Below are 22,897 nucleotides of genomic sequence, written 5' to 3'. Positions count from 1 at the left end.
ACATTTTTTCAAGACGTTTGGCCAAGAATGGAGAGAGATACGGTGGTAACTTATGATGGAAATAGCATTCTTTTTCTATGCTGACGGAGTGGAAGAACATACAGGGACAGAGAAAATAATAAAACCTACTGGGAGGAGGAGTTGGGGGGAATCCACTGCTCAGAGGCCAGGATCCGTTCTTAAAATGGCAGGGACCTGGCCGATGGATGGCAAGCTTGATAGCGAGTAGTTCTCTCGGATGCATTCTCTTTCCTCTTGGAGGTTGGGGGCCAGGCCACGGGTCAGGAGTTTGTAGAACACACATTTTTCCTCAGCAGGCCAAAGTATAGGATTACCAGGAGTGCCTTGGTAGTCACCGCACTGAGGCAAGGCAGTGGTGGGAAGCGGGTCGAGGCCGAAGGTTTAAAATTCCAAAGACGAGAGGCTGGCTGAGAGGAAGTGTCATGTTCCTCTAACCGTGGGGAAAACTGCATTCGGCCCAATGAACAAGGGGGATTTTTTTCCCTAGAACCTCATGCTGGGCTATACTTTAGATTCCCCAGTCCTCGTGCAGTCAGTCGGCCTTCCCCGGCGTGTGGCTCACTCCAGGCCTCAAGCCTCCTCGTCCTCAACGAGGACCAGCTGGAAGCCATTTTGATTAAGCTCCACCACAGAAGGACAATACAGCCCCGCCCAGAGCAGGCGCGCCCCCGCGGCGGGCAGGGTGCGCGTGTCCGCGCCTCTTCCCGCCGGCCTGGCGGGCTCCGGGCCCGGGCCCGGCAACGCGGGGAGAGGGGGGGCTGGGGTGGTTATGTAAGCGTTGCGCGCTCCCGCGAGACGGCAGCCAATGGGAAGGTCTGGCGGCTCGTGCTCGCGCACGCAGGGTGGGGGGAGGGAGCGCACAACGTGCGCGCGCCCTCTCCCTCCTCCACCGCTGCCGCCTCCTTCTTCTGCCGCTCCTGGTGTTGCTTGTGTGCTCCTTCGGTGCGGACCTGGTACCTCTTTTGTGAAGCGGCAGCTGAGGAGACTCCGGCGCTCGCCATGGCCGACGAAAAGCCCAAGGTGAGCTCGCCGCCGGCCTCCTCGCCTTGCCGCGCGGTGTGGTCAAGGATCGGGCCGGGGGCTGGCCCGAGCCGCCGCGGGCTGCCCGCGCCTCCCCGGGCCCCCCATGGGCCGGCCGCGGCTCAGGCCCGGGCGTTCCGCGCCATTTTCCTCCCTCCCCTCTTCCTCCCGCGCCGGAGGAGGCCCCGCGGCCCTCCCCCGCCCCCGGCCGCCTCGGAGTGCGCGCGGGGCGCGAGTAGGGCGGGCGGGTCGCGGACGCTCGCAGGCCAACCGGCTGCGAGCGGGGCTTCCAGCGCCCGGCCCGGCGGGCGCGCGTGAGGAGGGGCGTTAAGGCGCGCAGCGTCCCCACCCTTCGCGGATCCGGCGCGGAGCTTCGGCGGGTTTTGCCGCCTCCTCGGTGGCGGGGAGTTCCCTCCTTCCAGAACTTCCCCCCACGGGGATGAAAGCCGCGGGCATCTTGGGACCCCCTGCCCCGGCCGGCAGTGGCCGGGTGAGGAGGGTTCGGGACGAATCAATGGGCTGCAGATGGGTTGGAAGCCGGATGCCTGTCGGGCGGTCGTGAGGGGCCGGGGATTCCCGGGGAGTATTTCCTACTTTAAAGACCTCAGAGTCCCAAGGGGGGATGGGCAGGGGCTCTTCCTTGGGGATTAAAGAACCGCTAATCTGCGGAGACCATGTGGTTTCGAGAAGTTGCAGGCAGATGCACAAGCAGACACTTAGTGCATTTTAGAAACTAAAAAAGGCTTAACTTTTCAACGCGATCTTGTTGCACCAGGAGGAGGCTTTTCCCTTGCGGACCGGGGTGCACGCTTCTACCTGGCACGCGGGACTTTTCTTGGTTTCTTCTGTGACACCCTGTTCTTTCTTTCTGAAGTGACTTAAGGGCAATAGAACAGAATTCCTCCATCCTTGACTTTGGTGAACTTCAGATTGGGTCGAAATATGCAAGGAAGACTTGGAATAAACTGCATTTGACTCATGTCAACAAAGGGGAGGGGAGAATAGGAGCTCTTAACTAAAAATAAGCAGAGTGAAGCTGCTAATGGGCGAACGTTAATAGTGGTTCCGACTTTTTACCGCTGCTTCAGAGAGTACCGGGATGTTCTAGGGTTTTGTTTTATTTTTTATGTAGCTTGAGATTTAAGTTATAAAACCGAGTTCAGTGACTTTAACTAGAGAATTGTAATGAGTTTTGAATTTCAAGGTCTAGATTCCCCCCGCACTGCATTCTGTACTTAAAGTACATTGAAAAGAGAAAGGACGCTCGTTTTTAATGTTTTTAAGGAAAAGATTTTGAAAGTGACATAAAATAGGCCATTTTGGACAATTCAAGAGAGCGTTGCAGTAAATCGAGTGGGACCCATTTAAAATCGATTGTTGCTTCTGAACTTACTGCGTGAGGTTTCTTTCTGTTTGACAGCTATTTAATATTGTTGCTTGAGGATTTCTCATTTTTTCAGATTGATTTCAGCGCCTGAAAACATCTATATGCTCTTTTATCATACAGAATGAGAAACCTGTTGATTTCTGAAGCAACTTGGGCTGCGGCTGCTTTAAAAGGTGTTTGTTTTTCACATTTTCCAAATTATACTTTTATTTTTCTTTCAACAGGAAGGAGTCAAGACTGAGAACAACGATCATATTAATTTGAAGGTGGCGGGGCAGGATGGTTCTGTGGTGCAGTTTAAGATTAAGAGGCATACACCACTTAGTAAACTAATGAAAGCCTATTGTGAACGACAGGTGAGGAACTGACGTGCACTTTTCACTAAATAAAACTTATTTAAATAAAAAACAAACCTTATTTTCATGGAATAGAAACTAGACCAGCATAATACAATAGACTGACTTTAGCAGAATGCACATGCCCTTGCGTCCTTTATCATGCATTTGGTATGCTATTCTTTGTGAAAACCCCTAGGATGGTTTGGTTAATGTATGATTCTAGTCCTGTGCCACAAGTACATCATATCATTCTCAAGGTGTGGTTGGTTTCCAAGGGAGTATAAGAAATACGAATGAATAAGGTAAATGTTCTCGTCGGTCTTTCTTTTGGTCAGGCTTTTTCTCTCTTTTTTAATTTAGTGCCCTTACACCCCTCCCCCCATCCTTTTTCTTTTTTTTTTTTTTCTTTTTTTTTTATTCACTTAAAATTTGACTTAGGTCAAAACCATTTTGAATATTTTAAGCAGTTTGGAAACAAATGTGCACTTAAAAACATTGCCGTTTTTCTAAACCGTGTACAATTTTAATTGCAATATTTCCTTTTTTACACTAATAATAGGGTCATGAAATTTAATCTGAACCCCAAGCATAATCATTTTTACATTAGAGACATTTGCATTTTACTCAAGACAATAGTAACTAGGCATCAAGAAGAGGAAGTAGTAGTGAACAGGTGCTGGGAGGTAAATGCAAATTTAAAGGCAAAGAAGCTTTCCTTTGTGATGAGTCTGTAACAATGTAACTTTAAAAGTGAATTTTCCAAGTATAACAAAAACTCTGGTTCCTAGAAAAGTTACTACAGTAATAACCTGGCAGACGTATTTTTCTTGCTAAACCCTCAATATATAATATACACAAATTGAGAAACTCATTCTTTTAGACTAAAACAACTTATCTACATTGCAAACTTTCCCCAAAATAGAATAAGGCATAAACCTGCAGAAGTTGGGAAGTTGAATTTGAGTTGAAACTTGAGCTTCCTCCATGACATACAAAAGCACTTGAAAGAAACTGAAGGTATAAATTCCTTTTTGAATTTGAAGCTTTATTTTCTGTCTGATTTATTTATAAGAATACTGTGCTTATAATTCTTCCATTTTTATATGTCAGCTTTTTTTTTTTTTTTTAAATTTTATTCATTTATCTTTAGAGGGGACGGGAAGGTGAGAGGGAGAGAAATATCAGTGTATGGTTGCTTCTCATGGGTCCCCCACTGGGGACTGGCCTGCAATCCAGGCATGTGCCCTGACTGGGAATTGAACTGCGATCCCTTAGCTCACAGGCCCGCGCTCAATCCACTGAGCTGCACTAGCCGGGGCTCAGCTTTCTTTTTTAAAGATTTTATTTTATTTCCATAGGGGGAGGGGGAGAGAAGAGAGAGAAACATTAATGTGTGGTTGCCTCTCGCACACCCCCTGCTAGGAACTTGGCCTCCAACCCAGGCATGTGCCCTGAGTGGGAATCAAACTGATGACCCTTCAGTTCACAGGCCTGCACTCGGTCCACTGAGCCACACCAGCTAGGGCTTCATAAGTAAACTTTCTTATAAACCCTGACAAAGACAAGATATTCAGTACACTCTTACTTGAATTTTGGTAAAATATCCATAATAGTAAATACGTACTTGTTACTTGAGCTAGATTTTTTTGCATTCTCGACTGTCCCCTACTGGGGGCCTAGCCTGCAACCCAGGTATGTGCCCTGACTGGGACTCAAACCCAAGACCCTTTGCTTCACAGGCCCGTGCTCAATCCACTGAGCTACACCAGCCAGGGCTACAGGAGATACTTAAGAGCTAAGTGTCTTGTAGAACTTTTGAGTAGCCAAACCTTATCTCAGATAGAAACTTATCTTGATTGGTGGTTATCAACAAAATTCTTGGCATATCTTGTTTTCTGTAGTTCACTAAATTTTAGCCTTTAAGTGGTAATCTTTTTTTTTTTTAAGGTTTTATTATTTTTAGAGAGGGAGAGAGACATCAGTGTGTGGTTTCCTCTCACGAGCCCCCTTGCTGGGAACCTGGTGTACAGCCCAGGCATGTGCCCTGATTGGGAATCAAACCCGTGACCCCTTGGTTTACATGTCTGTGCTCAATGCACTGAGCTACACCAGCCAGGGCAAATGATCATCTTTTTTCAACACTTAGAAAATATAGACATCTTATATTTCTTATAGAGGTCCTAAAGGATCTTTTTATTTATCTGATAATTACCAGATGCCAACCACGTACTAGGCCATTCATTATACCGTGTGCCATGAAAACAACGCATAGCACACTATTCCAGACTGTCCCTATGGGCGATTGTCATATAAGATCATGTTGCTGGGACAGTCAAGAATTTATTAAGGTTTTTCTGCTAGGTTAAAATAAATTTGGTGTATTGCCCAGTGCAAAAACAATTTTCCTTGAATTTTTTGTTAGGATTATGTTTGAATAAACTTGTTTAGTTGCTCTTCACTTGCACTACAGGAAAAGGCAGCACTGGTAATTTATAAAAAATAATTCCAGTGCATATCTGGGAATGTAAATATGATTTGAAGATAGGTTATTTCTATTTTCCTCTTTTTAAAAAATATTTTATTATTTTTAGGGCAAGGGAAGGAGAAAGGGGGAGAAACATCAATGTGTGGTTGCTTCTCACATGGCCCCCACTGGGGACCCAGCCCACAACACAGGCATGTTCCCAGACTGTAAATCAAACTGCGACCCTTTGGTTCACAGCCTGTGCTCAATCCATTGAGCCAGGGCTATTTTCCTCTTAAATTAGGAAAAATCTTGAGTTTTGAGTGAGACAAGATTCGTGTTTCAGTTTCAAATGGTAACTTACGTTCCAAGGAAGTTGTATATCCCAATTGTTCTGATTTTTCTCTTGTTAAGTGTAGGTACAGGCTATCAAAACACTAGAATATTTTCTTTTTAAGATTTTATTTATCTCTAGAGGGGAAGGGAAAGAGAGGGAGAGAAACTTCAGTGTATGGTTGCCTCGTGCATTCCCTGCCTGGAACTGGCCCATAGCCCAGGCATGTACCCTGAGCGGGAATTGAACTGCGATTCTTTGGTTTGTAGGCCCATGCTCAATCCACTGAACCACCGTAGCCAGGGCAAAACTCTAGAATATTTTAACTTAATTTGTATAGCTAGAGGTTTTTTATCTCAAATTGAACATGGAACAGAGGACTGATTTTAACCCTAGAAATCTTTTTCTCTGGTATCCTACACTCTAGATAGCACCGTTCAAGATCTAGTGCGGTCACAACCCTGGGGTCATCCTTGATGGCTCTTCCTGACTCATAAGCCATCAGCACATTCTGCTCTCTGCCTAAGCCTGTGCTGTCCAGTATAGTAGCCACAAACCACATGTGAATACTACTTGAAATATGACTAGTTCAAATTGAGATATGCTATAAAGTGTGACAGATTTTGAAAATGTTGACCACATATTGAATTATTTTTTAATTTTTATTTTTAGAAAGGGAGAGAAACATCCATCAGTTGCCTCTTGCACATCCCCAACTGCCCAGGCACAAGCCCTGACTGGGAATCTCACAGTGATCTTTGGGTTCACAGACTGGCACTCAGTCCGCTGAGCCACACTAGTGGGGGCTGAAACAGGTTTAAGTAGGCTGAATCAGAATATTTTACTAAGATTTTACCTATTTTTAATGTGACAGGTAGAGAATTTACAATACATATATGGCTCACATATTTCTGTTGGATATTAGAGCTGAGCCTTCAGCCATTTTATTCCACTCTTGCTACGTTTTTACCTTGGAGAGGTCTTTGATTCAGAGAGCTCCTGTTCCCATCACACAATCCTCTCATTCTCGTTTGATTATTTATTTTTTAAAAGATTTTATTTATCTTTAGAGAAGGAGAGAAATATCAATGTATGGTCGCCTCTCACGAGTCCCCTGCTAGGAACTGGCCTGCAACCCAGGCGTGTGCCCTGACTGGGAATCAAACCGAGATTGTGTGATTTGCAGGCCTGTGCTCAATCCACTGAGCTACACAGCTACACCAGCCAGGGCTGTTTCATTTTTTTAAGTGCTCACTGTATTTCTTTCTGCACAACAAATGAATCTCCGTGGGCACAGGGCCTCGTTCACCCTTTCTCTAGAGCCTAGACCAGGACCTGGCCTATTGAAGGTGCCCAGTAAGTGCTTGCAAAGGGATCAGGAACGTTCAAACCAGGAACTCCAGAGATTGGTTGGTAAATCAGTTTTTCATTCACGTGTAGAATTAGGGTTTGCCTACTTTATATCTGCTATATAGCCTTCAGCTGACTGATTCAGAGCATTTCTGGTCTGGTATGGATTTACTCTTAACATTATTTCATGGAGTATCAGGTGGTTTTAGAGAACACAGATTTATTGGTTCTATCTGATTTTTGTGAAATGAGAAAATGGACCCAGAGAGACGAGCTCACTCAACTCTTCCAACAAAACTCAAAAGCTTAGGGATGAGATTTAATGAAAGGAGGAGCCCAAGTACTGGTTTAATGTAACTTACCTGAATTTACATGGTTTATGCAATCCTAAAGACAAGATTTTTGAATTTTGGACATTTGATCATTAGAAAAATCTTTATTGGTGAGGAAAAGCATAAAAACAGGTGTGCTTATGCATAAATACAGTGTGCTTACATTCTGACACTGCCCCTCTCCCACTCACTGTGAAAGGTCACACCATTGACCTTATGGCCTTACTACTGGTAGTGAAGGAAGAACGCAGCATATAGAAGTGCTTAGTATTTTCCTGGAACAAGGAGTCTTCACTGGAGTGTTTCTAATGCCTGATAATTAATACTTGGCATTGAATTGGTTGCTTTGTGTAATTGCTAGTTAAAATTGAAAGTCACAAGGAATTAAGGTATGGATGTCACCTACCTAATGGGGGATTACTTGTGTTCCTCAAGTCAGGGCTTAGTCTGAAAGTGATGTCAAAGGTTAGAGTTTGCAGGAAAGTATGATCTTTATGATACAGGTGGTTCTGAAGACAGATGCAGCAAATCCTTGATGAGGAAATACAGGTATTCTACAAGCATTTGTTGAGCACTTTGAATGTTTTTAGTCCTAAGAACTCAGTTCAGTTTTAAATACTAATTGAGACACAAGAGTTTGTGTAACTAATTATAATTCATAATTTGAGCATGATATAGGAGTAACTTTTTGTAAGATGCTTTCTAGAAAGCGGTCTTTTAAGGTAATGTATTTACAACATACGTCCAAAGATACTTTATTTTTCTATCTTGTCTTCATTTGGCTGCAGTTACCAGCAGCTTCACTGCTGTGTTTCATTCCATTCCCTTTTCCCTACCTGTTAGGAAGGTAATGCTTGATAGGTAAAACATTGGAATCCTCTTTTGCAGAAGGGGCGTGTTTAGGCTCATTTATCTCCTTAATGCATTTAAAAATCCTCCCTCCTTTTAAAAAACTTATTTTTCAAGAGCTGGGAAAGGGAGGAAAAAAGGGAGAGAAACATTGATTGGTTGCTTCTCATGTGCACCTTGACTGGGGACTGAACCTACAACCTCAGCATGTGCCCACACCAGGGATCAAACCAGCAACTTTTTTGCAGGATGATGCCCAACCAACTGAGCCACACTGGTCAGGGTTAAAATTTCCTGTTTATAATTTTTCCCAATTTAATAGTGTTAGATTAAGTTATTTAAAGTTTTTTTAATTTAATTTTTGGACAGAGGAGAAGAGAAGGAGAGAAACAGTATGTGGTTGCCTCTTTTGTGCCACCAACTGGGGACCTGGCCTGCAACCCAAGCATGTCCCCTGAACTGGTGATCCCTTGGTTTGCAGTCAGTTGCTCAATCCACTGAGCCACATCAGCCATGGATAGATTAATTTTTAAATAAAAAACGAATGAAGTAGTGTTAGGTGGCTGATGCTTTTTTCCCATTTTACTCCATCAGTATTTAGTATTTACTCCTACTATGTGCAAGGAGTCTAAGGTGATCAAGACAGTCTGGGTTCCTAGTCATGAAGCTTATTTTCTTTATTGAAGATGATCACATTTTTTTTTTTTTAATTTCATTTTAGAGAAAGGGAGAGAAACGTTGATTTGTTATTCTACTTAGTTGTGTATTTATTGATTGCTTCTTATATGTGTCCTGACTGGACATCAAACCCAAAACCTTGGTATATCTGGATAATGCTCTAGTCAACTGAGCTACCCGACCAGGGAGGGCCTGAAGTTTATTTTCTAGCGATAGTTGGCAAGCAAGAAGTGAAGCTTTAGGTAAGTGTTGGCACTAAAAAGAAAATTGAAAAGCAGCTACTTTTGAGCTCTTTCAGGAATATGAGTGGATTGTGGTCTTACGGATGCTTTTAGGACAGTTACTGTCTTGTGTTCTAGTGGAAATATCCCGACTTCCCAAGGATAACTTATTAAATAACTTTTGGTCTACTTAGCATTGTGCTGATTTGGGGCATAGGTTAAGCATTGTGCTGATTTGGGGCATAGGTTACTTGTGCATAGTAGTAGGAACTGTTAGGATAAAAGTGAAGGTAAAGTGGCTTTTAGGCAAAATTTTATTTTAATCATTACACCTTTGTAGGTGACTAGTTTTCTTTATTGTTAAGGGTATTTTATTTTTCTTTTGGAGAGTTCTTTAACATGCATTGAGAAATATTGCTGCATGCATCTTTTTAAAGTTTCCTTTTAGTATCTTAGATACACTGCTTGACTCAAGGTATGAACTGTTCAAGCTTGGAGTAGCAATGGTCTCAAAAGCAGTACAGCTTTTTTTTTTTAAGAAGACCTTTATTTAAAAAGCATTTTTCAGAAACAAAATCAAACATAAAGATACAGTGAAAGGCACCCCAAATCTTTTTACCCATACAGAAATATTGGTAACATTGTTGATCATTTATTTAGGTATCTCTCAATATATTCATGGCTAAATATGCCTATAGTTTTATTTTTCAGTGTTTCTTTGCATTCTTACTGCTTTTAAACTCTCTCATCCAGGGTTTGTCAATGAGGCAGATCAGATTCCGATTTGACGGGCAGCCAATCAATGAAACAGACACACCTGCACAGGTAAAAATCTTTTTGTGCTAACCAGAAAAACCAATTTTTAAAAAAATTTTCTTAACAGCTCTGTTTATTTGTGAACCTTCAGATGTTGGAATATAATTCTTTATCTCATTTCAGGCCTATGTAAAATATGGTCAAAGGGGAACAAAGAAAAAAATAGATATAGATTGAGGAAATACGAATAGTTTGAAAATATCCGGTTATCATTAGTAAAGCTAATGAGTCATTTAATTACTTTAAACCATTTTTTCCAATGTCTGTTTCTTTTGATTTTTTAATTTATTAAAGATTTTATTTTTAGAGAGAAGGGAAGGGAGGGAGAAGGGGGGGGATGAAACATCAGTGTGTGGTTGCCTCTCATGTGCCCTGTACTGGGGACCTGGCCTGCAATGTAGGCATGTCCCAGGCACACTGGGAATAGAACTGTGGCCATTTGGTTTGCAGGCTGGAGCTCAATTCACTGAGCCACACCAGCCAGGGTAGAAAAATGGTTTTTTAATTAATTAATTAAGTAATTAGTTAATTTACTTATTTATCAATCTATCTATCTTTAGAAGGGAAGGGAAGGAGAGGAGAGAAATATCAATGTATGGTTGCTTCTGGTGCATCCCCTGCTGGGAACTGGCCCCTGCTGGGAACTGGCCTGCAACCCAGGCATGTGCCCTCATGGGGAATCGAACTGCGATATTTTGGTTTGCAGGCCCGTGCTCAATCCACTGAGCTGCACCAGCCAGGGCTCATAAAAATGATTTTTAAGAAGAAACTTTACCAGACAATTGCAGTTCAATTCCCAGTCAGGGCACATGCCTGGGTTGCAGACCAGTTCCCTGCAGGCCAGTTCCCAGCAGGGGATGCACGAAAGGCAACCATACATTGATGTTTCTCTCCCTCTCTCCTTCCCTTCCCCTCTAAAGATAAATAAATAAAATATTTAAAAAAAAAAAAGAAGAAGAAGAAGAAACTTTACTTGGAAGTTTGAATTAGAGCCCAAGTATTTTTAAAAATTTTTTATCACCCCATAAAAACTAGACAAATATGATAAATATGGGTTGAGTAATTAGCACATCAAGATTCTGGTTTTGCTGATAATCCTCAAAAATTTGAAATGTCTGAGTTACACTTGATGGGAGAATATTTTGAAGATATTTCCATTTGTGAGTGTCTGAGGAGCAGTTACAGTCCCTAGCCACAAGGAGGAGCTGAATTTTCTTGATGAAAGAAAGCAGCTTTATCCTTTGTAGGCATTTAAAGTTTCATTGTAAAATTTAACATTCTAGTAGTTTATTTCAGTAAATAAACTAAAGACCTCTTTTAATTGCTTTAAATAATAAAGAATCCATTGTGCTAGACTGTGACAAGTAGTATGTGTTTTCTTTCTCTTCTTTAAACAAAGATTTTATTTTTAGAGTGAGGGGAAGCAGAAGGGAGGGAGAAAGAAAGGGAGAGAGACATCTGTATGAGAGAGAAACATGGATTGGTTGCCTCTTACATGCCACGCCCCCAACTGGGAACGTGGCCCACAACCCAGGCATGTGCCCTGACCAGGAGTCAAACTGGCAACCTTGTGGTTGGCAGGCCAGCACTCAATCCACTGAACCAGACTGGCCAGGGCTCCTATTTATTTAATTATTTTTTATTGATTTGAGAGAGAGAGAGAAACATAGATTTTTGTTGTTTTACTTATTTGTGCATTCATTGGTTGATTTCTTATATGTGCCCTGATCAGGGATCAAACCCCCAACCTTGGTGTATTGAGACTGAACCAATAAAGCTCTAACCAACCGATCTACCCTGGCCAGGGCTAGAAATGTATTTTCTGTCTTATGAAGCCCTCACCCACCAGGACAAAATAATTCTTCAAATACTAAATTGAGTAGGATTTGTTCAGAACTTCATTATAAAATCTTCAAATGAATATGGAATTGAACTCATTTTAGTATTTACAATTTTAGAATGAAATTGATTTGTTAGAATTGTTCTCCCAATATTAAATTGAAGAGTTGTAATAAATTAGTAAATCTTATCAGCCAATTTTAATAGCAGTGTAATTATTAGGTGCCCATGATTCTATTACTTACATTCTTCTACTTATTTCTCTAGCTGAATGCTATTCCATTTTACAAAAGAGGGAATTAAGACTCAGTTATTAATGCCTTAGCTCTATTTCGAGTATATTTCAACTTCCTTAGAAACAGTTATTGTCTTTAGGTGCCCAAGTTACTTTTACCTACAAAATTAACCAGCTTTTAAAGAAATGCTGTGGAGTTGTTTTTTTTTTTAATAAAGATCTCATTTATTATAGAGGAGGGAGAGAGAAAAAACATTGCTTGGTTGTTTCTCGCACACACCCAACTGTGGTCCTGGCCAGCGACTCAGGCGTGTTCCCTGACAGGGAATCAAATGGAAACCTTTTGGTCTGCTGGCCAGAGCTCAGTCCACTGAGTCACTACAGCCCGGGCTAGAAAGAAATCTTCAAGGGTAATTGTCAGCAAATAAACCGTTACAAAGCTTATATATTTTATAGTATTGCCATATGGACCAAATTCTTTCTACTGTCAACATGGTTCTATATATAATGTGAATCTTGCAAACAATTTGTGAATACCATTTTAAATTTTAAATTAGATTTTTTAATTAAATTTAAAAAATTTATTTTATTTTATTTTTAGACAGAGGGGACAGGAAAGAGAAATAGAAATATCAATGTGTAGTTACCTCTCACATGCCCCCACTGGGGATCTGGCCAGCAACCCAGGCATGTGTCCCGACTAGGAATCTAACTGGCGACCCTGTGGTTCACAGGCCATAACTCCATCCAGGGCTAAATTAGGTGTTTTTTAAAAACCAGTGTTTTCTTCTCCATCTCATTCCCTTACTACATAGAGGTCACCACTGTTTTGTGCACAGGCAAGGATATACTCATGTTATAGACAGATATATTGAAAAACATAAATGTTGCCTGGTTTTTAAATTTTGTCTTTAGCCTAATACTAGTATCCTAGGGATATTTCTACTTGCGTAAATCTGCTTTTTTTTTCCACTTTTAATTATATTGATTATATTATTACAGTTGTCCTGCTTTTTTCCCCCTTTCCACCCAGTACTTCCACACCATTGTTCATGTCCATGGGTAATAGGAATTTCTTTGGCTACTCCATTTCCTGTAACTGTACTTTACAGCCCATGGTTATTCTGCATCTACCTATTTGTACCTCATAACCCCCTCACCTCTTCACCCATTCCCGCACCTTTTTTCTTTTTTTTTTTTTTTTCTCTTTTTGGGGGTTTTTTTGGGAAGCTTGCTCCTTGATTGCAAGTGACAGCTTTGTTGGATAGAGCAATCTTGGCTGTAGGTCCAGGGTCCAGTTGCACAGCCTCCCCTGTTACCCAAGCTGGTGTGCCCTTCATGTGAGCTGACTGCACCCTCCTCTTGTAGTTCTGAGCCTTGGTTGCTGTTGGCAGATCAGTGGGAGGGATTTACCCAGGCCAGTCAGCTGCAAGGACTGACTGTGACCACTGACCACCAACCACTCCCCGCTATGGAGGATCATCTGTACAGGGGCAGGGTGGTGGTGCTTTGACATAGTCTGTAGCTGGTCCGCTGGGTGTGCTGCCCTGGGGTTTCCCAGGTGGTATAGGTCAAGGTCAGCCCCCCACTGGTATTCTGTCTAGGGCCACCCTTCCTGAACTGTAAAGCAGTCACAGGTGGCTGCTACCTGGGCTGGCCTTGGAAATCCCCAGGCAAAGCCTGGCAAATTTAGGCTTGCAACTACAAATATTGGGGTCACTTAGCAAGAGATATGGGGTGTGCTAGGGTCTCACTGAGACTGGCTGTTGCTTGTCTGAGGGGATTAGGAAATTGGGAAGCATGAGCCAATACCAGCCATTCACATGGGAATGTGACTGTATAACAGGTTATGTATTGGGTGGGACTCAGTATCTCCAGGGTAGGGCAAACAGTGTTAGCCAGGTTGGTGGAGTCTGAGGTACAATACCTACAGGCTGGTTCTGTGGCTCTGGGGCAAGGCTCAGAAAAGGGACAATAGTCTCTGACCACCTTTCTGTCTGGGAGAAAATTGTCCTCCAGGTACCACCTTGATTCCAGGCACTTAAGGTACTCCCTGTGTGCCACTGGTGCCTTTGAAGCTGTTAACCTGGTGCTGGAGCTCGGAGGGAGGGAGGGAGGGAGGGAGGGAGGGAGGGAGGGTGTCTAAGTCCATGTATACATTCTTTAAGGGAAACTTAAAGGAAACTTTAAGGGAAACTCAGTTTTTGGTGGTCCTATTTTTGTTGTAACTTTGATGTGGTTGCACGACAAGGTGAGCCATGTTTACCTGTGCCACCAACTTGACCCTGAGTCTGCTGATTCAATAACAGCTATGTGGTATTTCGTGTATAATTGTATCATATTTCTTTGGGTTTCTATTGATACTTAGGTTATTTCCCGTTTATTTATTTGTAGAGAGAAGGGAAGGTAGAAAGAGAGGTAGAGAAGAATCAGTTTGAGAAACAGATCTGCCGCCTCGTGTATGTGCCCTGTGGGGACCTTTCACTTTGTAGGACGATGCCCACCAGCTGAGCCGCACTGGTCAGGGCAGACATACTCAGTTTTTAACTTAAAAACTAAGTTTGCTATAATCTCCACAAAGAAGACCATGTAAAGAGTTACTTAACCCTAAGGCTGATTCTTAATTAGCCTCTGGGATGTCGAAACTAATGAACATTGGAATTGGGTGAAACTTGTGCAGCTTTTCAGGATATTTAGGTCTGATAGTTATAAGTTTTTTAACAATTTTATTTATTGATTTGAGAGAGACATTAATTTGTTCTACTTATTCATTTGTTGCTTTTCTTTTTTTTTTTTAAGATTTTATTTATTTTTAGACAGAGGAAGGGAGGGATAAAGAGAGGGAGAGAAACATCATTGTGCTGCTGCCTCCCACAAGCGCCACAGTGGGGACCTGGCCCACAATCCAGGCATGTGCCCTGCTTGGGAATCGAACTGGCAACCCTTTGGTTTGCAGGCTGGAGCTCAGTCCACTGAGCTACACCAGCCAGGGCTCATTGGTTGCTTCTTGTATATACCTTGGTTGGGGATCAAACCCTTAGCCTTGGTGTATCAGGAAAATGCTCTAACCAGGTTGATAGTTATAACCTTTTTTTTTTTAAGATTTTATTTATTTTAAGTTGTAGAGAAGGGAAGGGAGAAATAGTGGGAGAGAAACATCAGTGTGTGGTTGCCTCTCACATGCACCCCACTGGGGACCCGGCCCGCAACCCAGGTATGTGCCCTGACTGGGAATCGAACTGGTGACTCCCTGGTTTACTCACATGCTTAGTCAGTGAGCCACACATCAGCCAGGACTATAATTATAACTTTAAGAGCTGAATAATCAATGGCTTTTGGTTTGTTTTTTGTTTTTTTCCTTTATGTTAGTTGGAAATGGAGGATGAAGATACAATTGATGTGTTCCAGCAGCAGACAGGAGGTGTCTACTAAAAAGGGAACCTGCTACTTTACTTCAGAACTCTGTTCCTTCAGACCAAGAAGACATTCTCAATTAGAAAACCGCAATTTGGTTCCACCACATCCTGACTACTACAGTATAGTTTTCTCTATTCTTTCATTTCCCTTTCCCCATTCCTTTATTGTACATAAAGTAACTGATGTATGTGCACAAGCATTTGCATTTTTTTTAAACTAAATGGCCAATGGTATGTTTTGATTGACATCACATGGAGATGGGGTGGGGAAAATACTGGTTCTGTGAAGATACCCCCTTTCTCCATTAGTGGCATGCTCATTCAGCTCTTATCTCTATATTCCAGTAAGTTATTTTGCTCTCGCTCTTTAACAAAAAAAGAACAACATAAAAATTCTTGCATACCTTGTTTGATTGGAGAATTTTAATGTTTTTCATTTATCATTGTAAAACCAAGGACAATTTTATAACTTTTTTGTACGTAGCTGTTACATGTAGGGCAATCTGTCTTTAAGTAGGGGTAAATTACTCTAAAAGAAATGAATCCTAGGTAGTTTTCCCTTCAAGTCAAGCGTCTTGTTGTTTAAATAAACTTCTTGTTTAAAATGAGCTGTTTTGTTTATTCTGAGGAATATTAAATAGAAAACTGAAGTTTAGGAAAAGATGTGACAGTAATCTTTGAGAGAAGTAACATTTCAAGGAAGAAATAAAGCTACTTTTTCTGACTAGCAAAACAAAGAGTAACAAAGCTGTAGAGATGACCAGCAAAGGGTGTTTCAGCTTCTTCTTTATTCAAAAAGCTTAGGCATTTCCAAATATGCAACTTACCTACCCAGAAAAGGGCTGGGGGCGGGGCATAATGCATGGGTTTACTCCCAAGCATTCTTTTCTTTAACGACCACCTGACACAGCGCACGAGTACATGCAAGCTAGGGAAAGGTTCTGGTTTAGCTAGTTATGCTGATAAATTGATTAATCCTTCCAGCTTTTGTTTTGATAAGTAAATGCTCCCTAACCTGAAATAATGTATTTCTTACAGCTTTTATTTATTTTTAAGATTTTATATTATTAGGGGAAGGGAAGGAGAAAAGGAGAGAAACATCAGTGTGTGGTTGCCTCTCATGTGCTCCCAACTGGGGACCTGGCCAGCAACCCAGGCATGTGCCCTGATTGGGAAAAGAACAGGTGACAATTTGGTTCTCGGACCAGCACTCAAGCTACCGAGCCACACCAGCCAGGGCTGTTGCTTACAGCTATAGATAGGCAGGTAACTATTGTCTTTAAATTCACATGTATGGGGAAAGGTCACAGCTGTAGAACCAATAAACAGAACATTACAGCAGGAAAAGATACAAAAAGATGATCTAATTCTAACCTGTTTTAGAGATGAGAAAATTGGAATTCGGAGTGTTTTTGTCTCACAGGTAAATGGTTATAAACCTAGGATTGGAGATCAGTTTCCTGCGTTTACTAATTCCAGCGGAGTCCAGTACTGGTTCTCAAGGGACCGGATGCCCCCCCCCCACACACCTGCCTACCTACCAACGTGGCCTTTCTGGATCAAGTGTCTGTGTGCTCTCGTGCCCCAGCAGCCTTGTCGTTCACTTAATCCACTCTCACTCGGTTGCAGCATAGTCTTGTTTTACATTAGTGGTGCCTGTATAGGATGAGCTTCCCCAGAAACGAATTCTGTAGGTACTTTGGCTCTGTTCTATATGAGTTACTCGAGTCAGCCAAACTTGGGCTTTGCTACCAACCTAGTGTTACAATCCATATTGAAGCCTGCCCCCAAGAATTCTCAGAAGGGATCAGGTAAGTACATTTCTCTTCACTTACTGCTCCGGGTACTCTGAAGTAGTGGACTTCTGTGGTACTCCGAAGTTAGCAGTTAGGTTACAGTCAGAGAACTTTCTGATTATGGAAAGGCTCTTGAATTGGGTTCTCTAGTCAGGAATGTGCTAATACCGAGTTTGTGCCTTGTTGGGGGAAGATAAACTTGAAAGGTTTGATTTAGAGGGGCAGGGAGGGGGAGAAACATCAGTGTGTGGGTGCCTGTCGTGCGCCCGCAACCAGGGATCTGGCCCACGACCCAGGCATGTGTCCTGACTGGGAATCTAACTGGCGACCCTTTGGTTCACAGGCTGGCCCTCAGTCCACTGAGCTACACCAGCCAGGGCTTGGGAGGATAAACTTTAAAGTAAATTCCTTTATGGTAGAAAAACTTATGGTAGTATTAAAAAGAGCCAAAGAGCAATATATAGAAAGGGTGCTATGTAGCCCTGGCTGGTGTAGCTCAGTGGATTGAGCGCAGGCCTGCGAACCAAAAGATCGCCGTTCGATTTCCCTGTCATGGCATGTACCTGGGTTGCAGGCCAGTTCCCAGCAGGGGATACACCAGAAGCATCCATACATTGATATTTTTCTCCTTCTCTCCTTCCCTTCCCTTTGAAAGATAAAATTTTTTTAAAAAGGCTGCTATGTGATAATGTAGGATTTTTTATCTTACAAGAACTCTTACCCATTTCACATAAGTTGCTACCAAGACAAATATTCTGTGGAAAAAAATTTATGGAGTACTTTTTTAAAAATCACTGAAAATACATGAAATTGTTACCTTTGCTGAAAATAATACTAAAAGTAATTTTTATATTTTAATTTTCTGGCTTGAGGGAACATACAAGTCACAGGAATTAGGCTGCCATTTTTGGTTAATTGTTCCAACAGTTTAGCTCAACTCTTCTGGCTGCCTTCACGTTATTGAGATTGAATGGAAGATGGGAAGGAGTAAGACTTGGGTGAAAGTGTATAATGGACAGCAGATCCTGGGATCCCAGGATTTGAGGGAGACTTAGGAGGGTTTTCCAAGGTCTTGTGTGTCGAAGGGGTAGGGGGTGGGTGGTACATCAGAGAGGGCCAGCTGTGCTGCTGAGGGTTATTTTTGAGTTAGGATGCTGCTGCTTTTAAATATGACTAACATTCTGGATCGTGGTTTTGCACTAAAATGCCTGGATGAGCTTTTCAGAAATACCAGTGTTTCTGCCCTACCTCCAGAAATAAATGTATTTTGAAAGAAATGGAATTGAGAAGCAATTCTGGGAGGAATCCTCTCAGCTCTTAAAAGAGTTAGTCACTTTATGGTAAAGATTAAATAAGGTATTATGTGTGTGTTTAATTGATTTTGAAGAAGGAGAGAAACATCACTTATTTATGCATTCATTTGTTGATTCTTGTATGTTCAGTGACTGGGGATCAAACCTATACAAGTATATCAGGTCAGTGCTCTTAACTAACTGAGCCAGGGCCTGTGAAACAGTTTTAAAAGTCCAAGAATTGGCCCTGGCTGGTGTGGCTCAGTGGATTGAGTGCTGGCCTGTGAGCCAAAGGGTGACCTGTTCAATTCCCAGTTAGGGCACATGCCTGGGTAGCAGCCAAGATCCCCAGTGGGGCCTTTGGAGAGGCAACCACACATTGATCTTTCTCTCCCTATCCCTCCCTCCACCGCTCTCTAAAAAGAAGCAAAAAAGTAAAATTAGCATTATTTTTGCTTAGGAGGTGAAGTTCATTTTTAGAAGAGTGGGACAGAATTGTTAGGTTGGAGTTTTTGCTTGTTTATTAAATAAACCTGGAATTGGGGAAAGGACAAATGTAAACCACATAATCTTATTAGCTCAGTCTGAGAAGAGCATATAATAGGAAGATATGAATTATGCTCTCCCTGTCTACAATTCAGTGATTGAAAAAGGCCCTGAGAGGGGTAAGTCGGACCTTAGTAGAGTATATGTACCATTGTGTTTATCTTCACTTTGAATAAAGAGAAGGCAAGAACATGACTAAGCTATTTCCATGTCTGAGACCTCTCCGTGCATTTGCTGAATGGCAAATGAGTTTAAAGGGAGTTTGGGTGTCTCTGAGCATTGTCCTTGCCCTGCCCCCTTTTTGGTGAGGAAATGGCTAAGAAAAGAATGGACAGATGCACACTAAATTTGCCTGTCAGAGTGATGGATGCAGAACTTATGTGTAAATAGATGCAGTTAAGTCACACATACGGGGATACTTATGAGGCGTGTCCATATTAAAGGAAAAGTACTAAGGCTTTAAACATTTTGTGACAGAAGTAAATCTTTTTAGAAATACTATTCATTAATTGTCATTAAGTTCAAAAGCACACGGCCATTATTTTTTAATACTAAATAGGGTAAAATGTTAAGAATATGTATTAAACTAGTTGAACATAAGCAATTGCTATTCTTGTCAGTAAAAAAACAGGTATGTGCAGTTTCACGTGGTTTGACGTAGTGTGTATGGGATCTCAGTGAAACGCACAGATCTAAGACGCTGGTTCAAACCCAGTTGCAGAATCTAGGGAGGGTAAAATCCCAATCAGGAGGCCAGTTAGAGTGCTCATTTCCTCCGACGTTCTGGTATAAACTGGGGCAGGTTGAACTTTTGGGGGATTCAGAACACTGCCTTGTAGTGGGAAAGCTGGTAACATTTATGGCAAAAACAGATGCTTGAGGGCTCAGAGGTGCTGAGTTAGTGCGTGTTTATGTCTGGTTAACAGTTACTACCTTTGTAGGCACGAGTGGTGAGAAACAGCCTCCGGACGCTAGTTTGAGCAGGCTGTGCGCTGCATTCTTGAGGAAAGCTCTCCACGTACTCAGCAATGAAATGAAAAACCAATGGGGTGTTGATATTAAAAGTATTAGGACTTTAAACGCCTTCTGACATTTTAAATAGCAGATTTCTTGTCAACTGCTTCAGAACAATAGTTTTCATGTTCTGAGCAAATTTTGAGAACATTGGGTCTACACAAACCTGTTGGGTAAGCTGTTTACTAGCCTTTCTGAATGGAATTGCCTGGGGGTGACCAATACTTTTCAATATAACAGGGAAGGGGCAGCATGGGACTAAGATAAACTGAAGAGCACTTAATTGCCTAAAGACATGGAAAGTGGGCACCTGCTCATTATTCTTCCCTTGACTAGATTTAAAGAGCAGGCAGTGGATTTAAAACTGCACCTATTGGAACCCCGGGGTTGCAGAAAAAGGTGGATAGACTGAAAGAAAAGGCCTGCAAAGGACCAGAAGCAGTGAGGGTCCCGATCTGAGACCTGCTCAGCTTCAATCGCAACTGCTCTGTTGTTAGGTGACCTATTTTACACATTTTCATTCCCTTTCATAAAGGTCTGAACACATTGCTGTCGGTCAGGAAATTCCTATTAGACCATTCTTTGTCATGAGATTTTGTCTTCTATTTTAGGTCTTAGGTTAACCCCAGAATTTGGAAAAACCTGTATTGATACAGATATGTGTATTTAGGATCATAATGACGGGCGGCCGATTCTAAAGGCAGATGTTCACATTGCCCACTCCTTTTGCATCGTTTGATCCTGATCCGTGTTGATCTTTTGCACAAAATGAAGTTTTATTCATGTCCCATTTCCAACAGAGTTAGTCACCTGGAGCAAAGGTTATTATGGCAGAGCTACAGATTATATCTGTTTTACCCCAAATCTCTAGCTTACTTAAAAGCAGCAAGTGAAGTGTGATTTTAGCCAGGACCATTATATTATAGCACATGAACACATAAATAGGAGGACTAGTTATTGCAGCCATTTCTGGCGGTTTTACTTTAAAATACAATGAATAATGCCAAATAGGCCTATCTAAAATGGCCTTAATCTGATGTCTGTTTTACATAAATTTATTCTTCATAAATCAGAGTAGATGAGTGAAAAGCATTCTCCTGGGTCTGATATCTTACCTTTGAAGCAGAGGTTCTCAGCTCATGCTGTATGTGAGAATTACCTGTTTGACTTTTTGAAGATGTCCATGATGGAACCCTACACCCAGAAATTCCAATTTAGGAGATGTTGGGCGAGGCCTGGCATTCATTTGTATTCCTTAAAAGCTCATAGGTTGTTCTGATAGGCAGCCAGGGTGGGGCACCTCTAATAGAAAGCTTTCATTTACTAAGTTCAACATTCATATAATTCTTAACCCCATTTTACAGATGAAACTGAGTTCAAAGGCGTAACTGTACTTAGAAGTGTTACATTGAGAGAAAGCTGACCCTGAACCTAGGCTTTTTGATTTCCAGTCCAGTGCTGTATTGCCACGGCAACCTGTCTTCTAGACCACAGGGGATGGAAGAAGTAAGGCAAGTCAAGGACAAATTCAAAAATCTAAGCCAAAAGGTATCCTAAAGAGGCAGGTGCAAACCCCTCATTTAACAAAATTTCAGATTGTGAGTAAGAGTGTAATTATTTTCCAAGTAAGTCTTCAGAACAAAAATGGCTATCACTTTGATGACTACTTATGCCAAGCAGTTTATGTGTATTACCTAATTCGGTCCTCACAGCCCTATGGAGTCTAGATACTATTTTATCCTTACTTTACAAATGAGAAAATGTGCTCAGTAAAACCTAGATTTCTCCCAGGAGAACCTGGGCCAACAACCACGACACTCTTCTACCCTAGTCTAGAATTACCTGATGTTCGAGGAGGGCTTGTGTGCTCACTAGCTAGATGCATCTGAAGGTTTTTGTTTGTTTTTAAGGCTTGGGAAATTTAGGCCCAGCCTTTAAGAATGGAAAGATTTTAAGAATAAAATTGAATTTCGTGCTTTTGTGGTAAGCACATAAAGACATGATCCATACCTTCCAGAAGAGAAGAACTTACCTTTGGCTTGTCATGGAAACCCAGAAGGGTGGTTAACCAACCATGTGAACTTCCAACTGCCTGGAAGGAGGAGGCCATGTAAAGAGGAATGGAGTTCAATTTTTGTGGAAATACTGAAAAAGATCTGCCTTGAGGAAACACGCATGACATGAAAAGACCTCCACTCTTTTTTGCCAAAGGCTTTCCTGTTATGATTTTGCAAATAGTCATTCCTGAGCCCTCCCAGTGTGTCTGCATTTGTTGCAGGGATAGGCTTACCCAGACAGGTGGAAGAGTCATGACTTAAGGGTTGTAAACAGCTGCAGAGCTCTGGGATGGTCTTGGTAGCAAGGGATGTGGCCATTTCCAGCCGCCAGGCATTAACCAGCCTTAGAACAGGCCCTCAAATCGGAACGACTGTAATTTTGGTCTAGTGCACGCACCGCCCATGACAGCTAAATAGTAACAAAATGTAAAGAATTTCCAGTCGTTTTAAAAGGGATCATCTTGGCGTGCTTTCTGTCGCTGACTCAAAATGCTGCTTTGGGACTGTCAGGTTTCCACACGGGATACAGTAGGTATTCAATAAATGTCAATTTGTAGCAGTAATTTTCATCCCTTATTAAGGAGTATGCCGTTGATGTCCCACCATAAGTAAGGCAAATAAGTGTATCAGATTAAAACCCAGATTTCTCCCAGGAGAACCTGAGCCAACAACAACGACACTCCTCTACCTCCTAGTCCAGAATTACATGATTTTTGAGGGGGCTTGTGTGCTCACTAGCTAGATGGGTCTGAAGGTTTTTCAGACAAACCCGTAACCACAAGCCCTCCCTGCACTGTGGGTTCCAACTTGCCCAGAGAGAGCTTTCCCCTCTGACAGGTAACTTTCTTCAAGGGACAGCAGGCTTAACTCGTACCTAGCGCAGGGCAGGTTT

General features: G+C 42.1%; 1 protein-coding gene across 2 annotated transcripts; it reads left to right on the top strand.

Annotated features, from left to right (window-relative positions):
- Window positions 1-895: 895 nt before the first annotated feature.
- SUMO2 (small ubiquitin like modifier 2) lies at window positions 896-15,908 on the top strand. 2 transcript variants are annotated; one of them, XM_053661393.1, is made up of 4 exons: window positions 907-1,041; window positions 2,653-2,784; window positions 9,748-9,819; window positions 15,254-15,908. In XM_053661393.1, exons 1-4 carry the CDS (start codon window positions 1,021-1,023, stop codon window positions 15,314-15,316), a joined length of 288 nt encoding a protein of 95 aa, XP_053517368.1. In that variant the 5' UTR covers window positions 907-1,020; the 3' UTR covers window positions 15,317-15,908. The 2 variants fall into 2 exon arrangements, with proteins under 2 accessions (XP_037013854.1, XP_053517368.1); XM_037157959.2 differs by lacking the exon at window positions 9,748-9,819 and having other exon boundaries at window positions 896-1,041.
- Window positions 15,909-22,897: the final 6,989 nt, after the last annotated feature.

Source organism: Artibeus jamaicensis, unplaced genomic scaffold (genome assembly GCF_021234435.1).
Source record: "Artibeus jamaicensis isolate MK-2021 breed Jamaican fruit bat unplaced genomic scaffold, CSHL_Jam_final contig_2259, whole genome shotgun sequence".
Classification (NCBI taxonomy): Eukaryota; Metazoa; Chordata; class Mammalia; order Chiroptera; family Phyllostomidae; genus Artibeus; species Artibeus jamaicensis.
This window is presented reverse-complemented; position numbering and strand designations above follow the sequence as displayed.

What these genes read in the sequence shown, in the direction of transcription:
- SUMO2 (XM_053661393.1), top strand. Translation starts at nt 1,021, where the DNA reads ATGGCCGACGAAAAGCCCAAG. An exon ending in TGGCCGACGAAAAGCCCAAG is followed by an intron (nt 1,042 to 2,652) that starts GTGAGCTCGCCG and finishes TTCTTTCAACAG; the next exon opens with GAAGGAGTCAAGACTGAGAA. An exon ending in AAACAGACACACCTGCACAG is followed by an intron (nt 9,820 to 15,253) that starts GTAAAAATCTTT and finishes CCTTTATGTTAG; the next exon opens with TTGGAAATGGAGGATGAAGA.